The sequence below is a fragment of the Petaurus breviceps genome, unplaced genomic scaffold (assembly GCF_028583685.1).
Source record: "Petaurus breviceps papuanus isolate PSGF00001 unplaced genomic scaffold, PetGlider_PUasm1.0 98, whole genome shotgun sequence".
NCBI lineage: Eukaryota > Metazoa > Chordata > Mammalia > Diprotodontia > Petauridae > Petaurus > Petaurus breviceps.
In genome coordinates this window covers 21,739,757-21,766,977 of record NW_027187460.1, presented here as the reverse complement: position 1 = coordinate 21,766,977, position 27,221 = coordinate 21,739,757, and the positions used below count along the sequence as shown (strand labels likewise).

Sequence of the window (27,221 nt, the reverse complement as noted above, 5' to 3'; positions counted from 1 at the left end):
GGTACTTGAAGACAGTTATGCTGTTCTCCAGAAATATTTCAGATGTGGTCTGGAAGGCAGAATACGTGGGGATTCCTCCTGTCATTATAACAAACTTCCATTACTGTAGACTAGTGTAGTACTAGCTTTTCTGGCCACTATATTACAACTGCTCTGCTAAGTCATACTGAATTTGCATTTTCTTAACCCTCTACGTTCCCTGCTCCCACCATGATCTCTTTTCTTCCATGTCTCCTCCATCCTATATACATGCCATTGATTTTTAAAAAATCTAAGTGGGGGCGGCCAGGTGGCTCAGCAAGTAAGAGCACCGGCTCCAGTGTCGGGATGACCTGGATCAAATCAGGGCTCAGATGCTTAGCACCACACCCAGAAATAACTGGCCGTGTAACCTTGAGCAAGTTACTTAACCCCGATTGCTTTAAAAAAAAAAATCTAAGTGAAGTTTTCTTTTTTTTTTTCCCCCTAAAAAATTGACATCTAAGTGTTATGGCTGGGAAAAGACATTTGTACATTCTAGGCAAGGTTTGAAAATTACACCTGGTGTGTTATTGTCCTCTGAAGGCTTTACTGTAATATACTGGTCTGGACTTTATCTTGAAATAAACACCAATGTGCCAGAGAGAATGGGATTTTCTGGCATTAAAAGCGTGTACATTTACACAAAGCAGTGTGAAAAGCCTACACAAAAGTTCTGTTCTGATGTTTCATCAGTACATGGAGGTGATTCTGGGTTCTGGAAGGCTTTGTCTGGGAACACATGGCAAGTTCCCCCCTAAGCTAAGAAGGTCAATGACTATCTGGTTTAGAGAAAGCTTCTAACTAACAGAAAATCGCATTGTTAGAAGATCGGACACCAGGAAATGGATTTTTTGGCTATGGCAAACCACAACGAAAATACAAAACAGCCCTTATTCCTTTGTGATTCCCTCTTTTTCCTGCAGTGATAGGAGATGAGTGACAGAAAAGGGGTAAGGAGAGTCAAGGGTCATATACTTCTTAGATTGCCTAACAAACACTAATGAGATTGTTAGAACTCGGTGTCCAATCTTTGTTCAATGACCAGCAAATGGGCATCTGAACCACAGCAACACTATAACTAATAAATGTGACAACAGAAGAACAGTCCGAGTACTATTTATTGGTAACTTTGAGATTTTAAAGGAACCAGAGGCGATTGGTCAACCCACAAACATTTATTAGGTGTTTACTATATGCCAGGACTACATCAAGAAAACAAAGAAGTGAAAACAGTCTTTGTCCTCAAGGGTTTAAAGACCAATGGGGGAGACATCCTGTATACAAATGGGTTTATACAAGAAACCCACAGAGTAGCCACAAGGTAACCTTACAGAGGATGGCACTGGTAACTGAAGGGAGGGTTTAAGTGGTCCTGGGAAGGACCTGCTACAGAAGGGGAACTTTGGTTGAGTCTTAAAGGAAGGAGGAACTCTAACAGGTAGAAATGAGGAAGGAGAAAATCCAAAACACGGGGACAGTCTACATGGATGGATTGCAGCATGAGTTGAGGAGAAAAATGGGGGGAAATTGGAAAGATAGGAAGGGGCCAGGTTATGAAGAACTTTAAACAGCAAACAGATGAGTTTATATTTGATCGTAGGAATAATAAGGAGACACTGATGTATTCAAGTGATAATTTGGGAAACTTACTTTGGTGGCTATGTAGACAACTGATTAGAGTGAGGGAAGAACAGAGGAAGGGAGACCAGATGGAGGCGATTATAATAGTCTAGTTGAAAGGTGATAATAGATGGGACTAGGGTAGTAGTTGTGTCAGCAGAGAGAAATGGATATATATGAGAGACATGGAGAAAGAAATAATAGGACTTCGAAAGTGATTGGATAAAAGGGAGTGAGAGACAGATGTTGAGGGTGACACCAAATATGCCAACCACTCTCCTTCAAATTTCTTGACACATTTTTCTCACTTCTCCTCATTTACCTTATCCCTCCCCTTGTATCGTAATTGTTCGTAAACTTGTATTACCTACCATTAATGTGTAAGCTCCTTGAGAACGAGGCCTCCATTCTATTTTCTTTCACAATCACAGTACCTTACCCAGAGAAGGTATTTAATTCATATTTCTTTAACTGAATTGAAAGCCCCTAACATGGTGGGGGGATGTGCTCTGGAGAACTTATAGAAATTCAAAGAAGAAAATTCTGTAGAATAAGAAGACACGGAGGGATTGCTAGCCATGTCAGTAATGATACCACAGACCCTTCTAACCAACCTGGCATCAAATGGTCAAAGGTCCCTCATGGTACCTGAGTATTTTACCTTAGCTGGAGGCACATCTTGCTTTAGCCCCTAAGTCCAGATTCTCCTGGGTAGAGATCCACAAGTTGTGACCCAAAGACAATGTCAAGGGAGCCAAAAATCTGTCTCTGTAACTTCTACTCATTCTTCCTATTTCTGTCAGGGCTGGGGGGAAATAGGAGAGAAGGGTGTGTGTGTATGTGGGTGGGTGGGGGGGTGGGAGAGGAAGAAGGGAAAGCATATGATAGGTACTTACTAAATGTTTGTTTATTGAATTAAAGCAGAACAAAACCTACTCCATTTTTCATTATGAGGGTTCCTCAAATGCAGGAAGTACTGGTCATGTTCTAAGTCTTTCCTGGGCTAGACATACCCATTTTTTTCAATGGATATTAATATGAATGGTCATCATTATAATCACCCTTCCCAGATGCCATGTGTCAACATCCCTCCCTTAAATGCAGCTTCTAGGACTAGACACAACATTCCTTCCAGATATGGCAGAACAGGAAAAATGACAGAGAGATTGTCACATTTCTTATATGGAAATCCTACCCTTTTTAAAGCATCCTAAGATCATAAGAGCTTTTTTTGGTCTTCTTGTCTCTTGCCAATACATACTAAGCCTGCAGTTCATTAAAGGTTGAGTGATCAGTCACTACAGTTTCTGGAATCATCCTGGAAGTCCACAAGAGGAGCGCAAAAAATTCTTGTGCTCAGTGTGGAAAGAAAGAAAAGTGAACACCTGTCAGGGTCTGAGTCTCTACTTCACTTGAAGTCCTGCAGGGAAATAATTTATTAGTGAGAATGCTTGTCCCTGTCCCAACCTAGGGGACTTCCAACATTGAGGCACCTAGGTGGTTCAGTGGAGAGTGTTGGAATTGGAGTCAAGAAGACCTAAGTTCAAATCTTGCTCAGGCAATTACTAGCTTTTCCTTAACCTCTCTCAGCCTAATTTTCCTCATCTGTAAAATAGGGATAATAATTACTTTATAGGAGTGTTGTGAGGATTAAATGATCTTATGCATTTAAATTGCTGTTCAGTCATTTCATTTGTACCCAACTCTTCATGACCCCATCTGGGATTTTCTTGGCGAAAATACTGTAGTGGTTTGCCATTTCCTTCTCCAGCTTGATTTAAACAGGTTAAGTGACTTACCCAAGGTCACACAACTAGTAAGTATCTGAGGCCAGATTTGAACAGATTAAGAGTGTGGGCTGACTTCAGGCCCAGCACTCTACCCACTGAGCCACCTACTCTTGTCAAATCTTAAAGCACAATATAAATGCTAACTAGCTATGATAACACATCTAGAAATAGTCTGTTTTCCAATACTGTCTGGTAGCAAATACTTTTAAAAGACAATCTTTTGTCAACAAACAAATAAAAATATATTAGAATAATATACATATATATTTATAAAAGACATAATTATAAATATATTAATAAAAAAATAAATAAAATAAACAAAAATATATGAAAGTGTTTCTGCTCAGAGAAATCCCGAGTACAGGAGCAACCTGAACTAAAACAAATCTTTTCAATAATGAACAAATAAGACCTAGCCAACTATATTATCTTCTGAAATTTTTGGCCCTTAAAAGTGAAGAGGACAGCATGGGAAATGCTGTTAAATACATATATTCCTCTTTTAGACTCTAAAAGGAGCGGATCAAAAACCAAAACCAAATGAAATCCTCAAAAGCAGTTCTGACACTTGTAAATGACAGAAAGTACTCTTTTGAGTGCTACTCACTTGAGGAGAAAAGAAATATTCTTTGGGGAAAAAAAAACACCAAAAAAACAAGAAATGTGAGTACTTCCTGAGTCAAGGAATAAGTAGTTTTAGAGAACAAAGGAAAAGGAAAAAAGAATTAAGTCTGAATCAAATATATCTCTGAGGTGGAAAAAACTGTAAAGTGGCTGACCCTATAGAACAATGGATGAGGTGACCTAGATATGCACTTATCTGCAATTTAACTGTACTAATTGCCTAAGGTCCTAAAAGGAAAATCAGGAAAATCTTTTACTGATAGTAGCTGACTTATAACCAACTATTTTTGAATGATTGCTCTTTTAAAAATGGTCTATTTTTCCAAAGTAATTTAAATAATATTAAATGTTAAATATTTTGAAAGTTTACTAGGATTAGGTTAAGTCATTCAACTATGGTGCAAATTAGTGCAGGGCACATCTGTTAGTCTGAGCATTAGCCACCACATGCAAAGCTGTTGCGGTCATCTAGGAAATCATGGTTCACAGTGCAAGGTGCTATACGTCTGTTATTTTTGTTTTTACCACAGAATGAGGGATACGGTAGAACCAATGTTCCAGTTAATGGCAGAACAGGTACTGTAATGGAAAGCAATACAGATATGTTAACAATGACTATTATCAGGAAAAGCACTTTATTTTTCCACAGTCCTTGAAAAAATGTGGCACTGACTAAAATAAAAGAAGCATGTCTGTGATTGATTCCTTTTGTTCTTTAGTGGACAAATATTTATTTTTGATGCCTTGGGAAACTCACAGGTCTTCTACATTGATTGAATCTTTGGGACCAAGTACAATTCCATCTTTGAAATTTTTTAAAAAAATAAGGGTTGGGAGGTTACCATCACCTCTAATAATCTTGCCTGAAGCTTGAAGAAAAACCTGAAGGAATGATTCATAAACATGACCATTTTAATAGACTGAAGTGCAAAGCATGATTCAGAGAAGCAAAAGCTGATGTATAACCATCTTATACTACAAAGACTTGTACTTTTACAAGGTGATCATTCCCAGAGATCCCAATCCCTCCACACCTCAGTAGGCAGCTTTCATGGAGATCACTGTCCAATATATCACTGGGGCTTTTCCAAACTAAGCTGGTCCCCACATGACAGATACACAGTACAGGTTTCAAAAACACCCTTCTAAAATGATACAGCTAAGTAGTGCAATGAACACAGTACTGAGCCTGAAGTCAGAAAGACCTGAGTTCAAATGTAGACTTAGACACTTACACTTGATAGTATCTGACTTATAGTCAACTATCAACGACTAGTTATGTGTGACCCTGGGCAAGTCACTTAACCTCTGTTTGTCTTAGTTTCCTCATCTGTAAAATGGGGACAATAATAGCACCTATCTCCCAGGTTGTTGTGAGTACCAAATGAGACAATATTGTAAAGTACTTGGTACATAGTAAGCTGCTATATAAACATTAGCTACTATATTTTATATATATTTATTATTACATATTATGTATATAATATATAATTATATATTTATTATTACATATTAATATATTTATATATATTAGCTACTATAAACATATAGCTACTATAATTATTACTAAATACATCATTCATTCTATTTTATTTTCATAATCCAGGGCTTTGAAGAGATGACTTTACTGTCTTTTCTTAAGTGGGAGATCATAAAAAAATGTATCTTATTCATAGAGAAGGAAATCATCTTTTAAAATAAACAACAATCATCTTCAAACCAGCTTAAAAAGCTCAGTATTATTTTCCGTTTGTGAAATTCAAAGGTATAGATATTAACATGTCATCTATCTTGTTCAAGTTCACATCGTAAAGCCAAGCATCTCCAGGGTTCAAGTTTTCTGTAGTCTGACAAGTCCCTGATTTCTTTTAGCCTTGTAAGGTGATGGTGAATGGCTTATGCTCCTTCTGGAGGCATGGTACTATAGGGGCTAAAGAGTCAGGAAGATCAAATCCTGTCTTGGACAATTACAAGTTATGTGACCATGAGCAAGTCATGTAACCTGAGGGCCTCCATTCCTTCATCTCTATTACCTGTATTACCCACCTACTTCATAGGATTGAGTGAGAATAAAACACGATGATGTCTGTAAAGAGCTCTACAAATGCTAGTCATTGTTTGAAACAGCCCATAGGTTTATTAATGCAATCTGGTTGCTTTTAGGCAGTGTGATAAATGAAATTTCTTAGCTTCAGAAAGTGATGAAGTACCTAATGTTATTAAGGACAGATGTAGGTAGTGGGAATGGTATGGAGCCTAGTTAGTGAATATAGCTCAGGCTTTAGTGCTGACCTGGAGAACGTCTGACTCGATTTGACATCGAAAGCTCCTAAGAAAGACCTGGTACTTTTAGCTCACTCTCACGAAGACTGTAAATTGTAAGGCTACCATTAGGAAATTCAAATATAATGGAGGCCCTTTACACTGTTGGTATTAGGAACCGGGGCAATCAAACACCTTACAGGCTAATGATATTATTTCAGGATTTGAATTTTATAAAGTTAGTAGGGAAAACGATTTGATCTGAGTCTGTTTTTAAGTCATGTAATTATCATACTATGTTATATAGGAGTCCCATAGTAGCTTGGTAAAATTAAAAAAAAACAACCCTTTTTAAATGCAGATTATTACACTAATGTAATAACCATATGACTGAAAAGTTGTAAGTAATGAAAAATCAAACTTTTAAAAATTATATTTTAATTAGGCTAGGGGAATGCTATTTAAAGGAAACCTGTGGTATACTTTTTTGTAAAGAGAAAAATCTATTTGAAGGCAAAGATTCATCTCTTAATTAATGTTGTCTGAATATCTATCTACGGAGTTTTTAAGAGAATGAAACTCGAGAGCACAGCTTGTATTTTTAGTGCCTAGCACAATAACTGGTATGTAGTAGGAACTTAATATATGCACACTGCATTTAAGTCTTAATTCTTAACAGAAGATACATATACTTAGAAATTTTCCCCTACCCCAAATTTAAAAAAAGTCTGGAAACACTGAAGTCTGACAACTGTCTGATCCTTATCAAACCAGGAAAAATTATACCTAAAATTTGATATTATGCTAGGAAAATTTTATAACAGATTTTTCTTCTTTGCTTAATGTTGTCCTTATCATATGACCACATTTGTGGATGACTAATAAAAACAAATTATAGAATATTAAAGTTGGAAAAGACCTTACAAGTCATCTACTTTAACAATCATTTGAAGCATAAATCTCAAGAAGTGAGTATCTACCCTTTACTTGGAGATTATGTGATAAGCTTCCTGCTTTATAAGACAGACCATTCCATTGTTGTAAAATTCCATTTATTATAAAATTTTCCCCATACTAACCCCAAAAGGCTGTCCTTGAACTTCTGCCTAGTGGTTCTAGATCTAGTACTCTCTAGGACCCAGGCTAATTCCCTTTCTTACTTGGCAATCTTTCAGATATTTGAAACACAGCTACCAGGTCCACTTACATTTTCTCTTCTCATCATTAGTTGGTTCAACCAATCCTCTTTATAGAATGTTTTCAATTTTTTTTTCATCCTCATTGTTCTTCTCTGACCCCATTTCTGTTTTTCAACATCCTTCCTAAAACATGGCACCCCAAACTGAACAAAATAATCCAACAATCTGACTGTACTTTATGATTCATGCAACTTGGGGAATGTTTTTTTTCTTTTAGCAATTACTCAGATATTCCTGAATGTTATTCTCCATGAGATGTACAGTGAAGACTTCCTTCCTTTTCTTTTCCACACCCTACATACATCAGGGTGACTCAGAAATAGCACCCCTCATATCTGCTGAACTTACTGCAAGGAAACAAAGATAATTACGTTTGCTAGTTAAGAGGGCTCAGGCAATTTACTCAGTGGTGATTTCAACAGGATTAAGAGAGATTGATTAAAAAAAAAAAGACTGGCAAAAAGATCTCAGCTAAATGGAGGAAAATAGTCTGGAGGAAGTTTCTACTACTGAACCAGTCAATTTGGCTGCCTTCCCACACAGCCAACCCCCTTTCCCACCAGGAAACTGTAAAGTCATCAATTATGTGACTAATGCAACCAATAGAAAAATATTTCCAAAGCAAGACATCTGAATCACATAATTGCTCTTCTTTCATGACAGCTTGGTCCTCCCTCATATTTTGAGAAATTCTTCTCTTCTTCTCTTTCCTTCCAAGTCTTTTCCTAACCACTGTCATTGATAGAGTATGAAAGCTAAGGAAATTACATGCAAAAGATATTATGTAACTCTACTAGAAGATGGGGGTGGAGAGTGTTCTTGGTTAAAATGGGTTCTTTGTTAAAATTTTGGAGAAGGATTTTCAGCTAGTGGACTACTTAAAAAAAGCAAAACACCAAAATCCTTGATAACATCTATTGTGGCTTCATGATCAATTTGATCTCATTTGAACTTTACATTCCCTCTGGCTATAAGCACAGAAGTCTGCACAAAGTTGTCTTTTTTGTAGATGTACATGTTATAGCCCCCTTGACCTTTTCACACTCCTCTTTAGCAACTTCACAGCAGTTACAGTCTGTTCAGACTAATTTCCACTCCTAGTTTGTGTTTCTCTTTGATTATCTTCTTTAGTCTTGAATTTGAGTGTAAGTGGTTTTCTTCACCTACACTCTGAGCTGCTTCTTAATTCTGATTTTAAGTGTCTGATGGTGATCTGCAAAGAGTTGCCTTCTGTATAAGTAACCATTAATAATTTGAACTAATCTGAATTAGTGAAAATTCTATGTTAAAGAATATTTCAAATAAAATGGAGTCATATTCTTTTTAAAAATTTTATAGTGCTTCGAGCCGGCTGACAAACAAACAAAAATCCTAGAAGACTGATGCCTATGTAAGAATCCACTGTAACAGGAGGCAGCTAGGTGTCCAAGTGAATAGAGCACCAGCCCTGGAGTCAGCAGGACCCGAGTTCAAATCCATCCTCAGACCCTTAACACAAAAAACTAGCCGAGTAACCTTGGGAGAGTCAATTAACTCCAACTGCCCTCCAAAAAAAAAAAAAAAAAAAAAAAAAAAGAATCCATTGTAATTAATACATAATTTTATGTAAATGTCTCCACTTACAATGCCTAAAAATTTGTAAGTGGCTAAATATGCTCTTGACGTCTAGCCTACCTATTAATAAGCTTTAGCAAGCTTTAGAACTTAAGCCTACCCTTTATGCTTGAGAAAATATTAATACATTTTTACTGTACTGTTGATTATTTAGCAGGAAGTAATTGTATAAAGGAGAATCCAGTAAATCGGTGGATATAAACTATCCATTATAAACCCAGAAAACTATCCATTATAACAAGGCTTCATGCTTATATATCTTTATTAGCCCTCTACATTCTGCTAGAATTTCTAGAATACTCTCTCAACTAGTTACTCCAACACTCTGCTGTATGTTAACTGTCATTCCGAAAAAGGAGCCACCATAAGTCCTCAGACATATTGTATACCATAGAAAAATAATTCTCACTGTTGTTGAGCATTTTGTCCTTGAAAAATTAAGAGCCCAAATCTTCTCATATTTATAGTCTTAATAGAGCATTGTGAAATTCAGAGAAAAAGAAATTTGGGGTGGGGGGATGGGAGGAAGACTTACATAACAGGAGGGTCAGACACCTTAATAAGCCCATCTGGACTCTCTGGCCCTGGGTTAATTAGAGAAATCTCCCTGGACCTCATCTGCATGGGGGCTAAACAGCAAACTGGCTCCATGCAAGCATGAAAGACTACTTCTTTGAGCTTCTGAGTCCTGAATTTCCTCATATTTCTTGAGCTTTGACAGAAGCTTTGGTAAAGCACAATTAGGTTTTGATGTCAATTTAGATTGAACCTCCTTGAATTCTGATATGAGGTAGCTAATGTTTCTGTGGGGAAAAAAAGAAATCTAAACTGGATCCTTTTATGAGAATTCTCTTCGTGGCTTTCTTTTGAATTTCTCTTCATTTGTCTTTAGTACTGGGGGAGGGGGAGGTTGTCTTATCCTGTTTTTCATGTTTCTTCCTCAACCTGAAGCCATAATCCCCTATGACACCCTAACTGATAGCAGTGGAAACTATTATTGTCACAAACAGAGGATAACAGCTTCCTAGGGAATGACAAGTTGTAGAAACAAGGAAGAGTCAAGAAGGTTTTCTTTTCATGCAGATGTTCAGATTCTTTTTTTTTTTAAGGATGAGGTTTAAAAAAGTAGAGATTAGTTATTTTTAAGCAATGTGGTCTAAAAACTGAGTTATAGGCATTTTTTAATCTCTCATTTCAAAGGACAGGTTATAGGATTCTCCCTTAAGTTTCAAGTCATTTTTAAAATGACCTGAGAAGTTTCTGTGTGACATGATGCTTGGGTACCTAGATGCCTGAATTTGATGATCTGGTAAGTATATCTTTGGGAATAATATTTATTTGATCAAGACTATAGGGACAGGGAGGAAGGGAAGACACCATTTAGGTTATGTCTCAGCTTTAAAAAAATAATAATACTCCCTTCTTTAATTAACTGAGTAAGTAATTGGTGCCCTAGTCAATGAGTACTTGGCTCAGCAGATTATTAAATAATCTTGCCTTTTTTTTTCCCTTGGCTCTTTGAGAAATAGTTAGCTAGGTGAGAATTAGTGCTTCTGTTCCATTAAATGGCACATTAAAAAAAACACACCCCAAAAAACATTTCCTACATACCTAGATACAGTTATCTAAGTGAAAAATATATCATGTGAAGTTTAATTTTTATAGGATTAAAAGAGGAACGGAAGGTTCTCTGTTCTCATATTTTCCTAGAGTATCATCCTCATCCTTTATCTCTCTCCCATTAGAGTGCAAGCTTCTTAAGGGCAGGGACTAGATAATTATAATCGTTCCTTTTTCTCTCCTTAGCATATACACTTAATGGAAGTTTGTTGAGAGATGAGAGAAAAAAAAGGTGTGTGTGTGTGTGTGTGTGTGTGTGTGTGTGCGCGTGCTCCTGTAGGAGAGGCAGTCAGTGATTCAGTGGATACAGTGCTGGAGCTGCAGCTGAGAAGACTTGAGTTCAAATATGGCAGCTTCAGACACTTATCAGCTGTGTGACCCTGTGTAAGTCACTTAACCCTGTTTGCCTTAGTTTCCTCCACTGTAAAATGGTAATAATAATAGCACCTATTTCCCAAGGTTGTTTTGAGAATCAAGTAAGATAATAATTATAAAGACCCTTTAGCATGGTCCCTGGCACATAGTCAACACTATATAAATGGCTAATTTTTTCCTCTTCCCTCTCATAAGTCTTTCTTTAACTTGATATTCCTTATTTTATAATGTGATAAGCCATCTGGGGCTTAGCTGAGAACTTAACACCCTACCCTCCTCTTATATCACTGTTTCTATGGGGAAATTTAGACTTTAGATAATATTATTTTGAATAATACTCACACTGCCAGAAGCATAATCCCAGTATTATTTAAATGAATGTTGTGTTATGTAGTTAGAAGTCATTTCCATTTGTTGTGAGCTTTATAATACCCAAAAAAAACTTCTCTCTTCTGGCCTTGTAGTTGAGTTGACTCCTCAGAGCTACACTACAAGACAATAGGCCTAATCTTTCTGTACCTCAATTTCCTCCATTTACAAAGACAGCTAGAACTCATCTATCCTGAGGCTAACAGACATGACAAGCATTTATTACTTATATGCCAGAGATCACCACAAAGTATTTCTACAGAATAAAATACTTGGCCACTTCTTAAGTGCAGTAATTCTTTCAGGGCAGAAGGGAATCGATTAGCTATCGGGGGAAAGTAACTAGCAATGCCCTAAGAAGCTTAGAATGATAAAACTGAGAGAGAGAGAGAGAGAGACAGAGAGAGAGACAGAGACAGAGACAGAGAGAGAGATGGAGAGAGAGAGACAGAGAGAGAGAGACAGAGAGTGTGTGTGTGTTCTGGTCCATCATCATTTGCCTTTGTCACTGGAGGAAAATAGTATTATTGGCATCACATTCAACTTGAGTCATTCTACCTATCAAGTCAGTTTTTAGGATGTGGTTTTAAAGAGTTCTGCAAATCTTTTACCTTTCCCAGCATTTCTTGGAGGCAGCGGGGGAGCATCAGCTGTTGGAGAGGTGGGTGAATCTATGCTCGTGGATGCAAAGATCTGGTTGGTAAAGGCTCCATAGGAGAGTCTCTGTTTGTCTCTTGGAGTGCTGAATCCTGGCAGTGCTAGCTTGTCTTGGGGGGACATACTGGAAGAGTGACAGAAGCTCTGAGGTCTTGGAGAACGTTCCTTCTTGATTGGGCTAGGCTAAGGGGTGAAATCATGATAGAAAAAATGATTAATTGCTGCACTGAGGTGTTAACATATATGTGCAGGGGGTGGGGAGTTAGCCAGTAACCTCAATTCCTGGAGTTCAGAAATGTGAATTTTATGAGGTCAGTCACAAGATTATCATGAAAACCTGCTCTAGGAAGGTATCATAACATAACAAAGAATGACCCAGAGACTCCATTTCACATCTATCAGTGTCAGATTAATGAGGCACCTGCTAACAGTTAGCAGCAGTTGCCTAAAGTCATAAAGTTTGCTTAAAAGGCCATTCATTAAATTTTATGGGTATCTTTCCCAATTTACACTATAATTTCTTTTATATTCAGCCTGATTTCCCTTCTAACTTGAGTCTACAAGGCCTAGTTACAGGAGGTATTAGACAAGGAGTCCATTTAAATCAGTTCCTAGGGCAATCTTCTCATTAATGAGTTTTTCTTATAGGTATCACTACGTAGAGGTGGTGATCCGGACTATGTCAACCATCTTGGCATATCCAACCAAACTGGAAATCATGGGCCAGTGAGGGACTATATGTCTACTGTCTGTGGATTAGCCTAGTTAAGGTCAGAAAGGTTCATCACCAAAAGGCTGGTCATATGAGACTGAATTAATTTGACCATATTCTCAACATCAATAACAATAATACATTTATATAGCACTTTAATTTTGGTAAACTCTAACATAAAGCATTTTACATGAAGAAACATGAAGGAGCTTATCTCTTTTGATCCTTACAACAACCTCATGAGGTAGGTCCTATTATTATTCTCATTTTAGAGAAGAGAAAATTGAGGCAAACAGGTTAAGTGACTTGCCTGGCAACTTGTATTATGTATCATTGCAGGAAGTACTCACACAACTGATGAAAACACAAATCCCTTAAGTCAGAGGTTTTGAACCTTTTTTATCATAGGCAGTCTGGTGAAGCCCATGGACCCATTCTCAGAATAATATTAAAAAAAATAAACAAAAATACATACGAATAAAAAGGAAGCCAATCATATTTAAACACAGTTACCATGTTAATGGAACTCTACCTTAAGTACTAACTTAAATATTAAGACTGTTTTAGGTGGTATTTATGGCTATAAAAGGTCATCTCTTTGTTCTTGGACAGCAGACATCATTAGACACCAGGCCTGTATTGGAAACCTTGCACTTTGGTAGAAACTTCCAGAGCTTGTACTGCTAGCACAGTCATAATGAACACAAGGAATCTTCTATTCCATAAAGATGGATTACAGTTGGACTTTAGCTGCCTTTAATCATGATATGAGAGCCAAAGCATGCTTGGAATTTATCTAATCAAATAATTTAACTTTACAAATAAGCAAAGTGAGGTCCAGAGAGGCCCAGTGATTTATACAAGTTTGGACAGTCAGGACTGGAATTCAGGACTCTTGACCTGAAACAGCAGTTCTTATCTATTAGGCCAGGGATATGAGAAACAGCTCATCTACAAAAGAGCCTTTCCTGTTCTACATCCCGATTTTTATTCCCAAATCCCCAGGAATAAGCCCTTTCTAATCAAGAGGTATCTTACCCAATTTACCTCCAGCGTAATTTAAACCTATATAATCCTTGTCCTCTTCTTCCTCCAGAGAGTCTCTACCCATGTGGGTGGGGCTTCTTTGCTCACAGACTGAATAAGCCCTTGCAAAGTTCCTACACTTTCTGGCTCTGGTTTTAGTTTGTTCTGGAATTGAAAATTTTAACCACAGGGTCAACTGCTCTTCCCAGTATAACATGTGACCTCTCAGGCATTCAATAATCAAAAAGTCCATGTTACTAACTTGTAGAAACATTATCTAATAGAACCAAGAATGAGAGGAACTCAAAAATTCAGTTTGGTAAACACAAGGCACTTACTATATGCAGGGCACAGATATTTTTTATGTTATGGGGAAAGTCACAGATATTCCCAGAAAATCACACTAATTATTCACACTCACCTTGTCATCCAGATCATCATCACTTTCATCAATCTCCTCCTGTCGAAGATTCCACTCATACTCAACATGGACATGTGGATTTAACTTCCCAGCCTTAGCCTGGGAAAGCTGAAAGTAAGAAGGATAACAGTTCTAATTAAAACATTAAAATGAACGACCCTTACAAAAACACTGACCCATATAAAAATCACACCCTAGAGGACCTTTTTAGGTCATGACCTCCCCCACAACCCCATCCCTCTGGGCTCTCACACTGCTGACTGGAAGCTGCTCCAATCACCCACTACATGCAGGCCTTGCTTCAGTAATTCACTTCACTCTAGGCCCATTTTACCACCTGCCATGCTGCCTTGTGATGATGTACTCTTTGGTCCGCCCCAAACATTCTAGTTCTGGAATCATAATCAAATCAGCTCTCCTAATCCGTCTTCCCTTATGGTTCCATTCACATCCTAGTAGCTTTCCAAATAAAATACTCCTCCCTGGTCACCATTACAGTATAGGTATGGTCCAGTCCCTGCATATAATGAAACTATCATGTATAATCTCTACTCAGGGCCCCACCGTGTACCACTCATATACCCTGACCACATCCTTACAGTAGCTTTCATACTGGTCTCCATGCTTCAAGTTTCTCCCCATTTTAACTGATCAAAGCTGCCAAAGTGATATTCTCAAGGGGCAAGTCTGACCATATCATTCCCTTTATTTAATAAACTCCAGTGTCTCCCTATTACTTTCAGGATCAAATTTCAAGTCCTCTGTTTTGCATTTCAAGCTTTAACAACTTGGGTCCCTTCCTATCTTTCCAGTCTTCTTATATTTCACTCCCCTCTCCATAATCTACAACTCAACCACACTGACCTACTTTCAGTTCCTTATACATGACTCTGAACTTGTATACTGGCTGCTTTCCAAGCCCTGAATGACGCTCTCCTCACCTCTAGCTCTTGGATTCCCTAGCTTCCATCGAAATTTAGCTCAAATTCCACCTTTTATAGGAGAGCTTTCCCTAGGCAACCCCTTGAAGTGCTTATGCTGTCTGGCTCTCTGCCCCCCCCGCCCCCCCGCCTCTTATGCACATAGTTATTTGCATGTTGTCTCCCCCATTAGACTGTGAGTTCCTTGAGTGCAGAGACTATTCCCCCCCACTTTTTTTTGATATCCCCAGGAAGTCCCTGGCACATAGTTAGTACTTGAGAAACACTTGTTGACAAATGACTAAATGATCATGATCTGGAGGTCACTGAGGTTTCTCAAGGAAGCACAAAGGGGGCCTATAAAGGAGAAGTGTGAGCTTAGCTGAAAGACCTCAACCTACTGCTTCTATGCTAACACTCATGAGGCCCCACTACAAGCTTACTATACAAAACAATAAGTTCATAGGCCACATCTGTGTGGCATCTGGATGGCAAATTGATCATTTTTACCACTTCTTAAAAGAAGAGCTAGTGTTTAGCTCGGTTTCTTTGGTCAACTGTCAAAGAAGAATTTGCTCTAGTTATGCACAATTACATTTTCTCCAAATATTATGTGGAGGTGAATGATAATTAACAAAAGTATGCAATTTCCCATTTGCTGTTTCTTACCAAGTCTTCACATTGGGTGGCTTTTAGTCTCTTTGCTGTATCCAGGGCTGTTTCTCCACCTTGGTTAACTGGAAAAGGCAAAAATTAAATTACAACTGCTGCTTTGCCAAAGATATATATATAAAAAAAATTGAAGTTCAAAGAAATCACAAGAAGGTTTAATTTTTAGGAAATTAAATTCTCTTCTTCTACTAGGAAGGAACAAACATTGTATAGTGCCATTATGTGCTTTTACCTATATCCACTGTTGGCTTGCTCCTCAGGAGAAGTTTCAAACATTCAGGTTTGTTATACATACTGCAGTAATGTAGAACTGTATTTCCTACCGCAGTCTGCTTATCTAGGTTTCCACTAAAAAAGAGAGAGACAGAAAAAAGATTAAAAAAAATCTATTCTTCCAAAAGAAGAAAAAAAGAAGTAACAGCCAATTTATGAGTTCTGTGTTATCTTTCAACCTTCCTTTTTATTGAAATTTTATTACAAATCTGCAAATTGTAAATTTTCAGGCACTGGGGCCCAAGTTCAAATACGGCCTCAGTCACACTAGCTGTATGACTCTGGTCAAGTGACTTAACCTGCCTGCCTCAGTTTCCTCATCTGTAGAAGGCAGATCATATATAGCACCTCCCTCCTGGGGTTGTTGTGGAGATCAAATTAAGTAATATTTTTAAAGTGCTTTTGCAAACCTGAAGTGCTATACAAATGCTAGCTATTATCATTATTAGTTGTTAGGAAAAAGTCACAGCAATGTCCATTTATATTAATCATGGAAAAACAGTACTATAAATATAAATTTTCCAAGAAATATCTTTCCAAACAATGTTTGCAATTTCTCTAAGTGCAACTCTTCTATTAGCTTGTTGAATTTTAGCAGGAAATTGTAACCCTGAAGGTCAAATGTACTGTGGTTGCCATAAGCCATGGGAAACAGCAAACTTCTCTCTTTTTTAAGCTACTGGTTTCAAAATTGGGAAATTTTATGTGTAAAGATCAGAAACGTTTCATTCCTTCCAAACAGATAACATTTTTAGATTTTACACTTACACACATGTAGATAAAACAAAGATCAGAGAAGTAATGGGAAGGGTGAACAAAAGAAACTTTTCAACATCTTGAGAAAAGTACCATGTTCTGAATGATCTAGCAGCATTCGAAAAGAGGGAATATAGGGGGCGGTTAGGTGGCGCAGTGAATAGAGCACTGGCCCTGGAGTCAGGAGGACCTGAGTTCAAATCCGACCTTAGAAACTTAACACAAAAACTAGCTGTGTGACCTTGGGCAAGTCACTTAACTCCAATTGCCCTCCAAAAAGCAAAAAAAAAAAAAAAAAAGGAAATATAAAGAGGTAGTAGCCACTATCCTCTTTCCTGAGACAGATTCAACTCCTATCAACACACATTTCCTACTTGGACTTGGAAAATCATAGGAAGTTGGATTTCAGTAAATCAGGGCCATCTTATCCATGGCCAGCCTCATACTAGGAACTGGTTAAGTCTTTCACAAAGACTGATTGACATGTGAAAATGACCTAGAGTGTGTTCACACTTGCAGGCAGGCCTGTTAACATGGAAGGTCCTAAAGAAAGCCTTGGCTACCTTGTTGCAGTGAGTACCCATCTCTGAGAAAGCACTTCCTCAGCCTGAGCTCTGAATGTAGTCACTACAACTATTTTGTGCACTGATCTCTGAATAATGTTTTTTGCCTCCAGGTATTTGCTCAAACTTGTCAATTTTCTAAACTTCATTCATTTCATTAGTGGCCATCAGGTTCCTGTTCTTGCTTGCAAAAGGGCATCAGGAATAAAAGGAGGATCACAGGGCTTCGATGGTGGGAGAAAAGGGTTTGTTTTCACACTGAACCTGCATCACCTTCAGGGAAGTGGTAGCTTTGTCTGATTGCATGATATGGATGGTATTGTGCTTTTTAAAAAATTAGTTTAAACTGCTAGTATTAGTCAGATCTTCTCCATCTGAATCTTTTATTCAGATGATACCACACTAATTTTCCAGGAAAGCATCTCTCTTCATCATGGTATCATGCATGCTCTTTGGGATTGGCAGCAGTAGTTGCTTAAATACTCATAATAACACGTATATTATCATGTTACAATACATAACATCATCTTTTGGTACTTTTTGTGTTGGATCATCTCATTCAACTCTGACATAAAGACTGTCATCAGGGAAAGCCAATATGGGAACTTGATGATCAGTGAAGGAATGAAACAACTGATACTTTGAACCATTCTTCAAAAGTTTTCCTGATTATTTTCTCTTTATAGCAACTTCATCTCCTCTTAATGCATCAATATATTATTTTTTTAGAGGAGAGAGGCAGAGCAACACCATCTTGCTATATACTGAATAGACTTTTGAGTTTCTTCATCCACAAGAGTGTAACTAGGTCTATTGATAGTTTTCTTCACTGGTTGCGGTGTTATCATATATCATGGTGACTATTTGCCACAAACAATCTGGTAAGCATCCTCTGCCTCCACAGGTATTTTTACTACATCTGGATCAGGAAATATTTCTCAGCTATGACTGTGACCATCTCCATCTTGTTCCTTCTTTTTCCCTTTCTTTCTTTCTTTTGGAGGGGAGAAGGCAAGGCAATTGGGGTTATGTGACTTGCCCAAGGTCACACAGCTAGTAAGTGTGTCAAGTGTCTGAGGTCAGATTTGAACTCAGGTCCTCCTGACTCCAGGGCTGGTGCTGTATTCACTGCACCATTTAGCTGCCACTCCACCTTGTTTCTAAACTAAAATTTTGAACTTTAGTGACTCTTTCTTTCTTTCTGCATGGTGTGGCACAATTAGTAATGGATTTGGAGTCAGAAGTTTTGGGTTTGAATGCTGGCTCTGCCCGCTTATTAGCTGTGTAAACTTGGGCAAGTCACTTAACCTTGATGAGCCCCAAGTTCCCTCACTTAATAATGTGAGGAGACTGGACTAGATGATTTCTAAAGAGCCTTCAAATTCTAAATCTATGATAAGAGTACATATTGAAGTTCTGGACTAATGTTAAGCAATGACTGTTCAATGCTGCCTATAAGAACAGCAAGCAAAATCCTATCTTTGTCATGTATTACCTCTATACCCTTGGACAAAATCACTTAATTTCTCTTGGCCTCAGTTTCCTGATTTGAAAAGTGAGGGTCTGGGATCCAAAGAGGGGCAGGTATTCTATAAAAAGCCATTAAAAACACTGAACTATTGAAATGCTTTCTGAGAGGTACTCACGAGCTTCAAAAACAAAGATTGGCTCATTAGAGGTTCAAGAATGAAATGAAGTAAGAATAAATTTGCATTTTCTAATTTACAAATAAAGGGTCACTTGATATTTCTGTTCAAGTTGAAGTAAGCAAAAAATTTGTTGTTCAAATCAATAGATTTGGGGCTTCAATATCTCCTAACATATCTTCATGGTACTGGAGAGTTATCCTTATTTACTATTGTAGAAATGGAAATGGAGAACATCTTTTGCCAATTGTAGTTACCATGAAACTGCCTTGCACATAGTAAACAGTTATTAAATGATCTATCTATCTATCTATCTGTCTGTCTGTCTGTCTGTCTATATCTATCTCTGATCTGTTCTATCTCTGTTTTATATAATTTTTATTCATTGATGTGATTGGGGGGTGATGAACAATTTCAATTTTATATTTATTTGGCATTTATCATTCTTTTAAGCTGTTTTTTTTTCTATACTTTTGTCATTTCCACATTAACCTCTTGGCAGCTTCCTCCACCATCACTGGATACCAAAGGAATTTACTCATAGATCACTTAGTATAATTCTTGTATTTTTCAGATTATGGAAACGAGACACTAAAGATGAAGAGCCTGAGGTCATAAGGCAAATTACTTGCACAATAACAAGTGAAACATTTTTTAGTTCAGCTTCCTACTACTATAAGTTTCCTTCCCTTCTATTTCCTTTGACTTAAGGAAATGTGTTATTGTATCAGCCTCACCTTTTATAAAAGCGTAAAGCATTTGCATCGTGTTTTTTCCTTTCAAAGCATTTTTATCACCCTTACTGAGAACTGTTTAGGTCAAAGCATTAAGGTTTTGATTCTTCATCATAAAATCATCCTGAACCATCTTGGATGCTCTCTCCCTTTCCTTGCTGCCACTCTTATTTATTAGCTCACAAAAAGTCCATTAACATGATGTTAGCAATCAAAATGTATGGAGCATTTTTATGGCTAACATAATCCTCTTTGTGAATGCCAAATTTAAATACTTATTTCAAACAGATCCAGTAACATCAAATCTACATTTGTACAAAGTATTAATTTGGAAATTGTAATTTATTTTACAAACTATTGTTTTCTTTTTTTTAATGATTTTTTTCTTTACAAAATGTTTCACCTCAGATTTCAAGATGGTGAGAGTCTTTTACTGATAATATCTGATCTATACAAAATTCTCCAAGGCAAAATCTGTTATGCAAAGAGTTATATCTGTAGCTGAGACTGATAGGTATGAAAAATTCTGCTGATATTTTAAATTAACCAATATTGAAAACAAATCATACCAGTTTTGTACAAGAAAGTCAACCAAGTGGAGAGATGTCTGGTCAGCAGTTCGGACTGCAACATGAAGGGCTGTTTCACCTGGCTCCTAAAAATGGGAAAGGCAAGGTATTAGAAGGTTACAATATTGTGGAGCCATCTGCAAAGCAAATCTTTTTCCCTCTGTAACCAGTAGATTATGTTCCAAATTTTTGACTACGTAATGTCTTACCTGTCCAGGCTCCAATAGTGGCTCCATTAGCTCTACCCCCTCTGCATAGACTTGAATTAGTGCAAGTAAATCCCTAGATTTGATGGCATCAAGTAGTTCATTCAACTTAGCAGATGAAGATAAACAGGTCTTCCTGGAAAACCTATGATCTACATACTTTGCTGTGATATATTCTTTACGTGCAGTCCTGAAACAAAATAAAAGGATTTCTTATTGCATTTTGAATGAGGTTATTTTCTATGGAACAATAATGTGGTTTTGTTCTTTGGGGATAAGAGGTAGTAATTTGTTGTACCTGTGATTTCATCAATATAGGAAATTTCTGGTAGAGAAAATTCTTTCTACTGATGTAGGTCAGCAACACAGTCTTAGGTAGTTGCTTGGAGTAATGAGAAGTTAGGTTATTTGCTTGGGGTCTTACAATTACTTATGAATCAAAGGAATGACTTGAAACCAGGTATTCCTGACTCTAAGGCTGGCTATCTGTCCACCATGATCTCTTTCCTTCTCAAGATAGAATGAGTACATTATATACATGCAAACATATCTTTTAGAAAATAGAAAAGCAGTATCAATGAGATAATACTATTGTACAAACATGGTTTACCAAAGCAAAAATTATATACTTTTATAGTATATTCATTTTCTAGTTAGGATACTGAATATTACCTTCCCATATTACTTAAAACTAAGCAGAACTGAATGTAATAGCTGAGGCAAGAAAATAGCTAAAAGATCAAATAGAAAACAATATAGAAAAACACAGAGGATGAATCATAAAATTGTAGAGCTACAAGATACCATAGAGAACAATGAGTCCAACTCCCTCATTTTATAGATAAGGAAGTTTACTTGCCCAAGGTTAGAAACTTATTGGTACTGGACCTAGATCTCAATTCCAAATACAGGGCATTCAAATGAAATGACATAACATATGTAAAGTACTTTGTAAACCTTAAAGTGCTTTGAAAATGCTAGCTTCTTATATTATTTTTAATACACCATGATGAATCTATGAAACATATTTTGCTGAGAAGTGCACATAGCAGTCTCCTGTATGAAGATACCAATGTTTTAATGATGTTGGTGTGTTTGAAAATGCTATTATAAGACAAAAATCTTTGTAAATTGTGTATATGTAAAAAGAGTCAGTTGCTTTCTCTATGACATATAGAATTAGCTTGCTCCAAATGAGTCATTCTCTGTCTTTGATTACTAAAGCCCAACTTGATCTAACTGCAGCTACTGTTGCTTCCCAACATCTGCCAACCATACCTGAAATGAGGTTGATACTTCTCTTTTCTAGATCAATGTTGGCTGCAAAGAGGTCTATCTTTCCCCAGGGAGCATATGGTCCCTCCTCTTTTTCTGGCTGGTCACTGGAATGTTGTGCCTTGCTGACTTTGCTCAATGGCCCATGATTTCATGAATGTCTTCTTGAAAATATGCTTTCGCAGTACAACCCTCAGTCTTTTCCTGCTGTTCACAGTTGGCTGGGTTGGAAGAATTTCCCAGATGACTGAAAGTATAGTCTAGTTTTTCACTGCATCTTTTGGATGTGTGACTTAGGTACGGTATGCATAAGGTATAGAAACTTTTCTTAGGAGTCAGTTTCCACAGGGAAAGAAGGGAGAGTGTTGGTATGCTATGTGTAGCATGTAGTATATTCTGGAGGTAAACCACAGCATCATTATCATTTCAGTAAGGAAGAAGCTTCTTAAGAAAATAGGTCTTTTGTGGGGTGGCTAGGTGGCGCAGTGAATAGAGCATCGGCCCTGGAGTCAGGAAGACCTAAGTTCAAATCCAGCCTCAGACACTTAACACAAAAACTAGCCATGTGACCTTGGGCAAGTCACAACCCCCAACTGCCCTCCAAAAAGAAAAAAAAAGAAAATAGGTCTTTTGTTTGGAAAAGAACATCTTAAAAATCACACTTAAATAGATTTGTGATCTTATTGATCAATTCACAAATATTAGATGTTTCTATGTTTATTTAATATTTATTATCTATTTAATAATATTCTATGAAATAAATCTATGTGCCAAGAACTGTATTAAGTGCTGAGGATAAAGACACAAAAATATAATCCCTTGCTCTCAAGGAGTTTACAGTAGTTTATGCAGCCACACAGAAAATATATGCAAAATATAGACAAGGGGGTTTGAGTGGGAGCTAGTACAAGTCAGGCAAGGCTTCATGTATAAGGTAATACCAGCTGAGTATTGAAGGAAATTGGGGATGCTAAGAGATGTAGGTGAGAATGGAACATATATTAGGTATGTGGGCAGCCAGTACACAGTTATGGAAACAGGAGAGGGAGTGACACATGTGAGTTATACAGCAAGTTTGGCTTGAAGAGGCAGCAAGGTGTGTCTGCAGATCACAATCCATCCATGCTTGGAATCGTGTGTGAAGCTTGTCCTTATGCTCTCATAAGCGGTTTAGAAGTATTCTACCCAAAGTGCTCTGGGTTTTCCTTGATTTCTATCAAAACTTTGATGATAATATGGAACACAGAGATTGTCTATAGGCTATCCTTCACTATCAAGATGTGACCAGATCATCTGCTTGTTTGCTTATACATTTCTCTGATGAAGTCTTCAATATCATGCTTACCGTGTGGCTGCCTACTCCAGATACTTAAAATCTTTATGCATCTGTGACTGTAGTAGTCTCTCCGGCACTGCAGATTGCAACCCTTTTCTGCCTTAACAGTAGTCAAACTATTAATTGCCTGGTCTTCTGGTTTCAGATGTAGCATAAATGACTGTAAAGAAATCTATAATTTTCCATGTTTTTATTTCAACTAATGGGCTAACAGGTTAATCTGATGAATTAATAGACACTGTAGAAAATCTTTTTAAGAACACATACTGAGTGACTACACTGGTGAAATACAACTAGTATATATAGTTCGACTGGAGGGGATCTCCAAGAAAGTGCTTTTTCCAAAAGCACTCAATTTGAAGGCCAAGAGAGCTACGTTTCAGGCTCAGCTTTGCTACATCTTTGTGACTTTGAATAACTCACTTTATATTTCTGTACTTCAGTTTCTTCACCTATCCAATGAGAAGATTGGACCACATGATCTCAAACATTTCATTACTGACTCTAAATGGGTTGTCAGGTCATCCAGTCATCTAGACCTAATTCTAAGCAGTAGTTGTTATCCATATAAAGCAGGTGAATGTCCTGTTGCTAAACATCCTGAGAAGCACACTTCTCAGTAAAGCATCTCCCTTTTATGTTGTAACACATGCTATGGATACAATTATACTTTGTTAATAAAACACTGTTGTCATAAACAGCTGCTTTTAATGTTACCTATAACAAGGCAAGTCTATAAAATCCAGTGTCAGTTAGTCAAAACCAAATAATGAGTCCTTTACCATTAAAAAGAAATGAGAATAATATGGACAAAATGTTTCCTAGTAGACAATCTTATGTTTTTAAAGCCTTTTTTTTTTAAGATGAGGTCTATTAGAATCTGAGCCTAAGTCTGAAGTGATGTCTTCGCACTGCATTTCCTAATCACTGGTTCCTCGATGGAAACAAACTTGAAAACTTTTGGAGAATAAGAAGAGTTGATAAATGAAAAAAATTTAACTCTTAAAATTACTTACATATCACTTGAAGGAGTGGGCTTTGTTGAGGGACTGGGTAAATTCCCTTCCATAATTTCATTAAAACTATTGTTTCCTACATTCTTGGCCAGCTGTAACAGAAATACAAAACAATATAGTAGTCTCCATTTCCTACTGGTCTTAAACACTGCTATCATTTGCTTTTGGGAAGCCAGATGACATATTTCCCACAATGTTGTGAAGAACATATACAATTTTTTCAACAAACACTAACTGTGTATATATTGTGGGCAAAGCATTGTATTCTGTGAAGGACTCAAAGATGAATAACTACTATCTAGACCCTCAAGATTATTCCCTAGTAAGGGGTAAGATTGGAATACTAACAGCTTTCCTATAAAGTAAAGTGAGCTAAGTGCTTAACAAAAGTAAAAATAAAGTAAAGTTTTAAAGAGGAAAAATAATTTTAACGGACACATGGGACATCGGGAAAGGCTTCATGGAGGAGATGACTGTTTGATCTGGGTCTCAATGGATGGATAGGATTCCAACAAGTAGAGATGAGGCACAGAGAAGCATGTTCCAGGTGCAGCAAAGACATGGAGGTAGCAAAGGATAAGACTCCAAAATTGGGCAAGGGAAGTAGTATGAGAAAAAGCTGGAGGTTAGGGCAAAGCCAAGTTGTGGATAGCTTTGACTGCTAGGCAAAGGAGTTTGGATTTTTCCCAGTAAGAAATGGGAAACCACTGGAGGTTTCTGAATAAGACAATGATGTCATCAGACCTATACACTAAGACTACTCAGCATGGGTGCAAAGGATGGGCTAGAGTTAGGAGAGAGCTAAAGTGGGAAGGCTGATTAGTGGGGCTATTCCAATAATCTAAAGCTGAAGCATTCAGAAGCTGAACTAGTGTGATGGCAATTGGAATGCTAAGGTCAGGAAAGATGAAAGACACTGAGAAGGCAGAATTAAAAGGATGCAGAGAGTGAAGTGATACAGGGACTATTGTGGAAGACAAGGGATGGGATAAGAATTATTATTTAATAAGGTCAAATGAAAATATTCAACATACTTGTTCTATTCATGCATGCTTACCTTCAGGACCAACTAATGATCTGCATTTCACAAACTTTTAAGTTGAGGCTAGATAGAGGTGAATCTAATTCAATCCAATTAATTTCATATGAACTCAATTTGACAATTATTTGATTAAGTGTTCACTTTGTACAAGATACTGCTAGGTGTTGAGGATAAAAGAGAAAAAAAAACAACACTCCTGGTCCTCAAAGAGTTTATATTCTTGTGGGGAATACAACTTATACAAGGCAGCAAGGAACAATGTACTAATAAGCATAGGTAACGTAATATAAATAAATACAAAATGAGGGGGGTGGTGGAGAGAATAAGGAGGACCACGAAAGGCCTTTGTAGGAGATGGCACCTGAACTGAACCTTGAAGGGATTCTTTTTTTTTTTTTTTAAAGCAATCAGGGTTAAGTAACTTGCTCAAGGTTACACGGCCAGTTATTTCTGGGTGTGGTGCTGAGTATCTGAGCCCAGATTTGATCCAGGTCATCCCAACACTGGAGCCGGTGCTCTTACTCGCTGAGCCACCTGGCTGCCCCTAAGCAATTGGGGTTAAGTAACTTGCTCAAGGTTATACGGCCAGGTGTTTCTGGGTGGGTGCTAAGTGTCTGAGCCCGGGATTCGATCTCCAGGTCTTCTCAACACTGGAGCCAGTGCTCTTACTCGCTGTGCTACCTGGCCGCCCCCCTTGAAGGGATTCTAAGAGTCAAAAGTGGGTAAGGAATTGGGAAACTTCTGGATGAAGGTGCAGAGGTAGGAGATGGGAAAGTTATGTAACCATAACCATCCTAGATAGAATCTTACTAAACAAAGACTTCTTTTTTTCTTTTTTAAGATTATTATAAATCCCTGCTTCAGCACAGACTGGCTCTTTCATTCCAGACTCATTCATATCAAATTTCTAGCAAATGGTGCAAATTTCACATTTGGGGATCTTTATTGATAAGGTACAGGGTAAGAAACTCTATGCAACAAGCCATTGGTAGAGGTAGCCCTGAGTGGTATTTTACTGCTGTAATCAAATGATGCTATTCCAATATTTATCCTGAAATGATCTGTGATGAGTTAGACAAGTATACTTTAGATGTTAAGCTTGGAAATGTTTATGTAACTAGTCCTTTAAGAAGTTCACTTGAGAGAGTCAAGTTACTAAGGTCCATTGGTTGAGTCCCTCAACCAATGTCTGCTGATGAATCTCACTATCTGGGTGTGTTCCTATAGGCAACCTGGATGCATAAAGGCATGGAGTTTAGAGCTGGAAGGCATCATAGTGATTACAGAATCCAAGTGAAATACTGTGATTTGCCCAAGATCACACAGGTGGTTAGTAGCAGAACTAGGGCAAGAAATCAGATCTAAAGAAGTAGGGCTTGTTGATTTGGGCATATAATTTACTCTTGGTTTCTTAGAGTTATCATTCCCATTAGAGAGAAAGACTTTTTCCCACTGTGATTGAGTGGTTTTAGGAGGTGTCAGGTAATTATACAAGATCTAATTACTAGCCAAAGAATAGGTAGGGGATGCCAACAGGGTATCTTGATGCAACTAGGACCTGTGTAAAAGATAATAAAAATGTGGTTCACCATTGACTTTGGTTTAATATTTAACTTAAAAGGAACTGTTTAGGGTGGTAGAGAGGGCAGAAGAAGATTCCAACTGGAAGATTTCTCAATAATTAAAAAAACTTTGATAACATGATACATTTCTCATGACTATTTAACCTTGTAAATCTATGAACTATGGCATCAAGTATTGTACCATCTGTTCCCTGAAGAAAGGATTAAGGAGGAAGTGAGTTTCTGATGACTCATAATAGGACAAGTTATTACAATGATGATTTAATAAGGAACTCTGTATTCATACATAACTTCCTAGTAGTTAAAATAACTTATGATTG

The 27,221-nt window shown here is 37.4% G+C and overlaps 1 protein-coding gene across 10 annotated transcripts in view; it reads right to left on the bottom strand.

The window, feature by feature from the left end:
* Window positions 1–27,221, bottom strand: part of ASAP1 (ArfGAP with SH3 domain, ankyrin repeat and PH domain 1) — a 631,037-nt gene that overhangs the window by 29,218 nt on the left and 574,598 nt on the right. For 9 of the 10 annotated variants that reach the window (XM_069081239.1, XM_069081237.1, XM_069081236.1 and 6 more), the window contains 7 exons: window positions 24,277–24,368; window positions 20,653–20,839; window positions 20,444–20,529; window positions 16,135–16,250; window positions 15,900–15,967; window positions 14,311–14,418; window positions 12,106–12,334 (listed from right to left, as the gene is read on the bottom strand). In XM_069081239.1, coding sequence (XP_068937340.1) covers window positions 12,106–12,334; window positions 14,311–14,418; window positions 15,900–15,967; window positions 16,135–16,250; window positions 20,444–20,529; window positions 20,653–20,839; window positions 24,277–24,368 — 886 coding nt within the window. Of the gene's footprint in view, window positions 1–4,580; window positions 4,635–12,105; window positions 12,335–14,310; window positions 14,419–15,899; window positions 15,968–16,134; window positions 16,251–20,443; window positions 20,530–20,652; window positions 20,840–24,276; window positions 24,369–27,221 lie in introns of all 10 variants that reach the window. The other variant, XM_069081245.1, reaches the window with a different exon arrangement.